The sequence below is a fragment of the Durio zibethinus genome, chromosome 28 (genome assembly GCF_047325235.1).
Source record: "Durio zibethinus cultivar Kanyao isolate XHJ-2024 chromosome 28, ASM4732523v1, whole genome shotgun sequence".
NCBI lineage: Eukaryota > Viridiplantae > Streptophyta > Magnoliopsida > Malvales > Malvaceae > Durio > Durio zibethinus.
Window position 1 is genome coordinate 12,992,419 of NC_143189.1, and position 10,333 is coordinate 13,002,751.

General features: G+C 28.4%; 1 protein-coding gene across 1 annotated transcript; it reads right to left on the bottom strand.

Annotated features, from left to right (window-relative positions):
* Positions 1-2,836: 2,836 nt before the first annotated feature.
* LOC111280907 (putative ALA-interacting subunit 4) lies at positions 2,837-6,033 on the bottom strand. Its single transcript, XM_089756988.1, has 5 exons — positions 5,215-6,033; positions 4,984-5,054; positions 4,417-4,714; positions 4,023-4,312; positions 2,837-3,358 (listed from the first exon to the last, which is right to left on the bottom strand). The coding sequence occupies exons 2-5, from the start codon at positions 5,040-5,042 to the stop codon at positions 3,298-3,300; spliced, it is 708 nt and encodes a 235-aa protein (XP_089613114.1). The 5' UTR covers positions 5,043-5,054; positions 5,215-6,033; the 3' UTR covers positions 2,837-3,297.
* Positions 6,034-10,333: the final 4,300 nt, after the last annotated feature.

The following is a 10,333-nucleotide window of genomic DNA, read 5'->3' on the forward strand; positions in this document are numbered from 1 at the left end:
CTTTTTACTGACCAAAACTATTTCTTTCATTCTACTCATAACCACCATTCTCATTATTACTATAAAAGTCCTTTAAGATTGGTATACGAGCTCTAGGTGGTTGAAAAGGCTATTCACTATCATTAATTCTACTAACACTCACAATAACAACATCATCATCATTATCGTCATTGTCATTATCACAATTCAAATGCATGGAAATCAATACTCCTCTTTTTCCTTAATTGCTCTACCATTTCTAGCACACTATTGCCAACACCTAACAACTTCAACTATGTATATAATGTCTTGCCATCTCAATATAATAAACTTTAATTGCCTTTTCTAAATTATAACCTAATGCTTTTATAACCCTTATTATGGTCCAATAACATATTCTATTATGATTTTCTTCTAATCCAAGCATAGTACTATTTACATATCTAACAACACATCTGATTCTTAATAATATCCCCTCGTGAAGGTACTTTGCTATAAAGACTTACCCAATAAACATGCTAACATTTGAAAAAAGACAATGAAAAAAAATTGCAAAAAATGTTTCAATGATAAACAAAGTATTGTTATAGTGAGAAAAAGACAAACTAAAATATGGTTTAATGGCAAACAAATAAAAGTCATAGGGTCTACACAAATACCAATATGAAAACATAGTACTGCCAATAACCCAACAATAAAAACCAAAAATAACCTTAAACCATACAAATATTAAGACAAAACAAACCTTACAGTGGTTGTTGATAACCTTTAGACAAGTCTTGTTCTTTCATGATTCTAACTATCTTCCTTTGCTTCTTCTTCAACGAATTGTTCTTTTTCTTCAATGATCTTCCCTCGCTTCTTCAAAATTTGAAACTTTGTTCAAATTTTTTGCAATATCCCCTTCTGGTCGTCCGAATCACATTGAAAAGAAATGAAAAATTTTAAGAAAAAAAGAGATTTGTTGTTTTAGGGTTAATGAGATTGGAGAAGTAATCGATGAATTCAAAGGGAAAATAATTAAAATGAATGAAAAAACCACGATGAAAAAGAAAAGAGAAAATTTTGACATAGCAAACATTTTTTACAATATGAAAAAAAATGTCACATTAGTATTTTTTTACAATCTAGGCAAAAAAATGACATGTCAACTTTTTTTACAAAGTGACCAAAAAAATGCCACATCAGTATTTATTGCATAAGTGAACCAAAAAGTTTGTCTCATATGCAAAGTTAGCTACTATATCAAAAAAGTCAACTTCTATGTCAACTACAATAATGGCAATAGTAAGCCCCATTAATGATTTTAATCAATTCTACAATTAATTTATGTTAGGGATTCAATTTTGATTAATTGAAATGAAGTGACTAATTCCTCCATTTCAATTAAATATAGGGATCATCTATAAAATTTGACCTAAAACATAACATATTTAAATTCTAAGGCAAAATGCATATTACAAACTTAAAGGAATATCTTCTCAAAGTATTTTTTTAAGACAAATAATTATAGGATTATGATGAAGCATGTATATGAAAGATCTTAACACATAAAAAATAGTAATTAAAATAATACAAAAACAAATATAAAGTGATAAAAACTTTAATAACAATTGACTTTATTAATTTATGTTTATTTAATCCATCTATATGCAACATCATAAAAAAAGAAAAAAAAAAAAAAAGGAACCTAGGCTACCTTTACTCCATGGCAAAAAGAGTATAACAAATTGGGAAAAAAAATTGTAGTGCTGCAATCTGTTTCTTAAACATCCAAAAAATCTCACTTATATAGGATAGATCTTGAAACTAATTATGGAATAATTTTTAATTTTTGAATTATTAATTGATTAAAATAAAATGAAGAAATAAATTAAAAGTAATAATATGTTAAATTAAAAGTAATTTATGCTTAACTATTAAAATATTAAACATAATGTGTATTTAATATAGAAAGATTTTAAAATTAATGTAATAATGATAAATGAAATTAATTTGATTTGACATATCAAATTTAATTTCAATTGATTTGTCATCTATTAATCATTTTAAAATCAAAATATTAAATAGGATTTGCATAGCATAAAAGATGAAGCCAACGGCTTATATTTTTAAAAAGTTGAAAGTTGTTTTTTTTTTTTTTTTAATAAGTGTAATTTGAGAGTTGAGCAGCGTAGAAGAACTTTTGAGTATCAACTAAGAAAAGATGCAAAGTGAAAATTGAAGTAGAAATTGGATGGTGGTATAAAGATATAAAGTTAGTGAACGGTGATTAAAACTGTCACTTGTCAAAATAAAAAATCTAGAGTTATACTAAAAATTATGTTGTAGGTAAATTAATAAGACAACTTTAAAATGTTGAAAATGAATATTGATATAATAAATATTTTGAGTGAATAATGATCAAATAATAACCTCAATTGAGAGTGAAATAATTTATTTCATTGACTTAATAATGAAATATTAATTAAATATTTATGCTTTTTATATTTACATATGAATTGTATCAGATACTCAAATATTTTACTTAATCAAATATGAATGTGTCAAATAATTACGTAGGAAATCAACTTTTACATTATATACATAAATAAAAAAATTTTAAAAGAAAATTTTAATAGAAAATAAATATAATCAATGAATTATAATATTTTAAAATCTATATAAAATCAAATAAAATTAATTAAATGTAACATACATTAACATGATTATTATTTAAAATTGTCCATGTCTCAAAATAATAGACCATTCACATTGAATTTTTTTTATCGAAATTTTTTTTAATTTTTATATATTTATACAAGGTGAATTTTTTATTATTATTATTATACTCCATATTCAAACTGCGAGAAAAAGATTCTATCAAAATTTTAAACCTTAAATAATAGAGATTTAACTTATATTTTTGGTAGGGGTAAAGGGTGATTTTAATTCGACCAATTCGGTGTTTTTACAAAGATGACATCCAGTGATCACTACCTCATACAAGGTTATTTTATTTTCTTAACATCGAAAAAAATAAAAGATTAATCACTCCAAAATAGAAACTTATTAGCCAAAAACATAGAAACAAGTTAGCCTTTCCAATTTGACATTCAAAATAAATATTAATCAGACTGCATCTGACATTCGAACGCAAAGTGATAGAAGATGATCGGAAAATCAAATTTTCTTTGTTTTTTTTTTCTCAATTTTGCAACAAATTATACCACTCTTATAATCAGATTGCATTTTCAATATATGCAAATCAACGATATTTCCCAAAATCTGCATACTTCTTTTGAAAGTTGAATAGGTGAAGTACAGTTTATAGCAATCCTAATTTGGATTGCCCGCTGGACTTCTGTTCCAAGACAGGTAGGATGGATCACCAAGAGCCCTGCACAAAATGCAAGATCCACCTCAAATAATTGAAACAGAATAAAATAACTTAATAAAAAAGAAAATAGGCTACAACCATATCATAAAACAATGAACCAAGTGCTTTCTCACAATTCATTAACCATCAGTCAAGCAGTTTGGAAGGAAAATATTTCGACAGGAAATGTTTTCTGAAAAGAAAAACGTCCTTGCCCGAAGCTTCACTTATATTTAATATATTCTAAGTTACGTTTTTCATGCATATGATTAAATTTTAAAGGATTAATGCTATGAATAGTTCTTGAATTAAAATAAAATATTTAATTTAATACTTGAATTTTAAAAATCTTTAAATATGATACTTGAATGTGATACTTATCCTTAATGTGAGTAACTCTAAATTATAAAATATGCAAACAAACAATCTTCAAGTATTACATTAGTTAATAAATTTATAATTCATGTATCAAATTAAAAATTTTTAAAATTTAAGTATCATATTAAATATTTTATTATAATTTAAAAGTCGACGGGGATATTATTCCAATTTTAAATAACACAACTTTTTATGCTTTTCTTTCATTACTTTCCCAAAGATTGTTCACACAGAAAATTCTCCATTATCTATAATTTAAAGTTTACTAGCACGAGGAGTAACGGGCAAAATAAAAGCATTAACTCACCTTGGCTTGATAACGTAAAGAAGTATGAAGTTTACTGCTAAAAACAAGCACAGCCCCCCTACAGTAATATATGCTATGCCAATGAAATCATTTTTTCCACCTATCCAACTTGTGGTTGAAAGAACCAACTTCTTTTTGCCCCCAAAGCTGTAGGTGTTGTAATGGTTCTGTATTACAACAGTTATTTGCTCATTGGCTTGGAGGTCCTCCTCTATCCTCCCGTAGAGTTTTCTGAAAGTTGGCAGTGCTGCTGTACGCATCCAAACGATCAGATCCTCTTGTTCACTTAACTGTTGCATGCAGAAGAGTAAAAATCTCGGCCGAAAGGAAAGAAGACAAGGAAGAAAAAAGTACTGTATTATGTGGTACAAGAGAAACATCAAGCAAGACTTACAGGTGTGGTCGAATTCAGTTTTGCACCTCCAATCAACCCTCCAGTCTGGAAATTTTTTGGATAAACATCAGATCCAAATTTATGCTCTTTGTCACTGTCCCATGCTATGTTCTTTTTGTTGACTTCTAACATCTTATTTTTCACGAAAAATCCGTATGTGTCATTGAACAAACTCCATGCAATGAGGCCACAAGGAACAATTGGAGCATCTAGTGAAACAGCTTGAGGGTCACAATTTTTTGTCTCACGCTCATATGCCTTGCTCCTCAATTGTTTATCACTTCGACTTTTAACATAACTGCATGCATTTTCCCACAAAAGTGTTAAAAGAATTTTTAAAGATGAAAACCAAGAATGTTGAAAATATTTTCAAGTCAAGCACAATAAAAGGACATGCATAATTAGAATTCAGAAGCATAAGAAATACTACTAAATCTTTCATGAAAGAGTTATATGCCTAAATCGGGTCTTCTAAATCCAACAAAATAGAAACATTCATTAAACTTAAACATGGTATTGAAAAATAACTATAAATATAGAACATTTCTTCAAATACATTGTACTCACCGACGATGGTTCTGGTAGAAGTTATCAAGCTCATAATAAATAAAAACAGGACTTTTCATCAGCTTGGGAACCTGAAAAGAGGAGGAAAAGAAAAGGACAAATTAATGCTCATTAGCAGAAAGGAGATGTTAAGATGAAATGTTGAGTAGCGGAATATGTAAAACTGAAACAAGACAGGGATTCCTAGAACACAATAAGTTTTTAAAAAAATGGATAAAGAATTGGACTAACACTCAAAGTCCTAGTACAAGACTTGTTAGTTCGACTGCTTTGGATATATGCAAGCTTATCATTGGAATAATTAGGAGGAACACATCCTTCGTCATAGCGATCCACGATTTCCACCACCTATACATAAAAAACAACACAGTTTTTACGTTCAACATGAATCAATAGCAAGGAACAAACTCATTTAGAGATGTTAATGAGTGAAGAATACACTACATGCTCCGATGCAGACAATGACACAAGTCCAATAGGGATGAAGATGATTCCGATAATGGTGAATGTTGTAATGACCTGAAAATCCCAAAAAAATAAAAATAAAAAATTTGACAATAAGGAAAGGAAAAATGGAAGCTTGCGTTAAATCAAACGTGAAAGAAAAATCACAGCTTCCGCCTTCCCATGAATGAAAGGCAAGATTTCAAACAGTTGTTACCGCTAAGGTTAAGGTCAAACTTTCGAGTTGTATCTCTCCCTTAGACTTTGTCAAATGTAAAGTAAAATTAAAAAAAAAATAAAGAAATTTAGGGTCTAATCTTAGATCTTCATTAATAAGACTTTTTGAAAAGTAAAGCGACTTACGAACTGACAAAGCATGATGAAAATGAGCAGCAAATTAAGAGGCAAAAGATTCAAAGAAAGGTCTCCTTTAGGCATGTAAAGACCCTTTCAGTGGGAGAAGGATTTGAGGGAGTCCCCAGCTGTACAACACCATGCCTAATATGCCTTTACAAATTATATTTAAAAAAAAGGGCCAAAAAAAACCCCAACCTCCATTCACGGTCTGTCCCTTTCTTCCATCTCTCTTTTTGTCAAGTGGGAACATCAAATTAATGCCCCTTGTAACTGTTTACTAAAGAGCAACATGCACGCAGGAATATAATTTTAGCCTTAATCCACTATGCATCCTGCACTCTGCAGTGCCACTTCCACCACATTCATATTTCAGGTCTCATTCCCTCACCTCTTGAATAACACTTCAAAAACCTTTTCCTTTCCTTATTTATACTTTCTCTGTTGCTATCTGCATTTTTCTCCATCTTCACTATTTACTAGAATGTTATAAATTGCCTATAGAAAATGCGCATCACTTGTTTCAGTAAACAAGCTCTTTTTATAGCATTTCCTTCTGATCTTTGAATATATATACTTCTCTTCATGTTAAGCTCTCATAATGCTTTATGCGTGCATAATGCTTCCCGGGGTACTGATCAAAAGAGGATGAAGGTTAAGCTTCTCTTTCATTTCTACGAGATGAATGAACTCGAAAACTGTCTTTCCTGAAGGTAGAGCTTCTCTCACGCTGAAAAAAGTTTAACATGGAATGGAGATCATCCATACAAAGGGGAATCAAGTAGTTCTGATCCAACCCACATTAATTATCTGTTTTATCATAAACGTTTTTTTAATGAATCGAATTTACTTTGTTTTAATTAGGATAGAAGAATCTATATTTGCATTATTAGCATATAAAAAATGCTCTTAGACGTACGTGAAGTGAATAATTAAGGACCTACCAAGCTAGATCCGAGTGAAAGATAGAGCTGATGCTTCAGGCAGATGAATTTAAGAATGTAAGAAATGTGTTTAGGTGCTTAAATGTAATAAAAGTTACATTCTATCCAAAAGGAAAAGTCAACAAACCAGTCCCGGTGTAAGAATAGGCTTGCAAGCAGGAAGCTCTTGCTGTGTGAACCTAGAATCTGCAACCCAACAAAAAGACGAAAATTACCATGAGCCCAATCCTTGATTTGCACAACTATATTTCAAAATGAAACAAAAAAACAAAAAGTATATAAAGAGATATTGTAAAATCTTCAACCATTCACCAGGAACAAATTTTAAGTATCATAATAAATCTCAATAAATGGACATAAAACTATAACCAATAATTGCAACCAAAACCTCTTTTTCCCTTGTTAGTATTCGTTGCGTATTATAGCCACATTGCACCCATTTTATCAGATTCATCAAATGAAAAAAAAAAAAAAAACGAAATGAAACCCAAATCCGGCAATGTAGATATTAGTGAGAATGATTAACAAGAAACGGCGAGGAGGGAACATACATTGGGGTTTTTTGGAATTCTTTTTGGATAATAAAGATGAATCAGAGGTTGAAGTTGAACCACCACCAGCGGCGGAGCTCGTGGTGGCTCCGTTGGTATCCATATGACCACTATTACTCTTCCCTCTACCTCCTCCTCCACAGATATTTTTTGTTATCAAATCTCAACTTTTTTTCTTTTCTCCGAAATTGCTAAACGAAACCAACATTATAATCTTTCTCTTTGGTTTTGATTTTTTTTTCTTTTTTTGGAGGATTTTTATTATATATTTGTTTGTTTTTATTTCGTTAGTTTCAAAAGGAGAATTAGAAAAATAAATGGAAAAGAAAAAATAAGAAAGTTGGTTATGACTTATCGAGTTATGAGTGGAAAAACGTTTGCACGAGAGAAACTACCGGAAGTCTGAGGTGTACTTATATTAGTCAACCTATATCAGTTTGACAAGTGGATTAATATTTTAAGTATTTGACCATGAACATTGCTTCCACAAACATCCTCACTAAAAAAAGATGAAGGCCCAATATATTCCAAAATATTATCCATGTTTTTTAACAGAAAAAAAAAATTTTTTGTAAGCAAATGATTTAATGTTATGAATTATGTTTAAATTATAATGAAATTTTTAATATAATATTTAAAATTTAAAAATTTTTAATTTAATATTTGAATTATAAATTTATTAATTAATATAATATTTATTTTTAATGTAATTAATTTCAAATGATAATATATGATAGACTAACAATCTTATAATATATGATAATTTCAAATTAATATATTCATAATTCAAATATCATATTAAATATTTTTAAAATTTAGATATCATATTTAATATTTTATTATAGACCATAGACATTCATAATATTAACCCTAAGTAAATATTGAACGAATGATTTTTCTTTAATCATAATAGAATTATTATAAATAATTGACAATAAAGTACCGTTTAGTGCTTTATTATTAAGTAATTGTAATATAATGTGATTGTGGAAAAAGTGATTGTCAGATATTAAAATGTTGGAAAAATAATATTATAGCGTTTGAAATACATAAAAAAAAAATTGTTGATTAAAATACAAGAAAGTAACATTACAATATCAAGTAAATTAAACACTTTAATGAGAATTTGGCATGAAAACAATCTATTAGTTAATCATATGATAATGTCCAGTGATTTCTCCAATGACAAAAACTATAATCATGTCTAATATTTTATAAGTTCTAGTCAATGGTATAAATGATACATTAGTACGTATAAGTTATTGAGTTGGATTCAAATAAAATTCGAATTCGGTTTCATTATTATAGAGTCGAGCTCGAACTCGAGTAGCTCGACTCATCGATCGAGCCGAGTTCGAATATTTTTATACTCAGCTTGAGTAGCTCAGAGTCTAATCGAGTTTTTATATTTAAAATTTTTTTATTATTTTAATTAATAAAATATCTCAAATTTGAGTTCAAACTCGAGTACAAATAATCGAGCTCTCGTCGAGTATAAAAATCGAGCTTATTTTTACATATTTTCGAGCTTAATCGAGCGAGTTTAAATAGTTCGAATTTGATCACGAATCGAGTAAGAACTAAGAAAATAAAATTCAATCAAGTTCGAATCGAGTATCGAATTACGAGTTAAGAATCGAACTCGAACTCGAGTTTTTCACTGTATCGATTTGACTCGACTTAATTACACCCCTAGTTCCAATCCTAGCATCCAATGAAGACTGGGACGTGACAATTGTTATTGAATGGAATTGAACTTATAGGTGACGCAACATGAGATTGAGTTGGAAATTGATTGAGTTGGACTTTGAGTTGGAATTTGAGTTTGAGACACTCAAAGTTGGCTTGTTTTGTAGGAATGAATTTTATATATTGATACGAAGGAAAAGATTGTGTTAAATGATCTTAAATTTCACAAAAAAGGAACAAAAAAAATGTCAATATGTGTAAATAAATATAAATTTCAAAAGTTATGTTTCTTATTCGAATAATATGGAACGTTATATTTTTTATTTTTTTTATAATTTTTCAAAAGTTAATAATTCGGCATAAGAACTTTGATAGGCTATAAAGAAGAGGTATGGGATGAGGATGCCAAAAAACAAATCTTTTTATATATGTGGATTTTAAAATGACAGATTATAAATCTATCATTGATTAAGTAAATGAATTAAATAATAGTATAACTTAATGCACTGACGTTGGTAAATCAATTTTTAAAACTTTTCAAGTGTCCATTCATTAGTAAGTTACTTTTATCTTTAAAAAATTATAAAAAATGTTTAAAGCACAAAAAAAAAAAAAAACCCTGTTGCTATGAATGAATTGGTTAAGTATACACATTATGATTGAAGGTGTAATCCAAAAGAAATATGAAATTTCTAATAATATGAAGGATAACAATATGCATCTTCAGTTTTTGGATGCGAAAAGATGTGCTAATGATTAGGGAACTTTTGTTTTATAACTTATTTTCTTTTTTTTTTTTAATTTTTATGTTATCTTTGGATTTTTTAATTTGATGAACAATGTGATGCTACAGCTCTTAAGCATTTAATTTAGAATTAATAAATAGTAAACAATGAGGTTCAACTTCAATATAAAATTATAAAAAATTAAATATTTATTAGATATGAGATAATACAACTTTAAAAAATTTTCATCACGTATAAGAAAATATGAAAAAAGATTATCACTTGATAGATTTAAAAAAGACAACAAAAAGAAATCATGATTTTGATATTATGTTAAACAACTAACTTAAAATTAATTAGTAGAAAGTGGAGAGGTCTAACTTGAATACAAGATTACAAAAATTAAATATTTATTAAATAGAAGATAACATTACTTTAATAGCCCCCATCACATGTAAGCGGAGATAGAAGAAACATATCATGTGACAAATTCGAAAAGGACTTAGCTTTGATATCATGTTAAACATTCAATTTAAAATCAATTGATAATAAGTGGAGAAGTCCAACTTAAATGTAAGACTACAAAAAATTAGATATTTATTATATATGAGATAACACCACTTTAATAAACCTCCATCAGGTG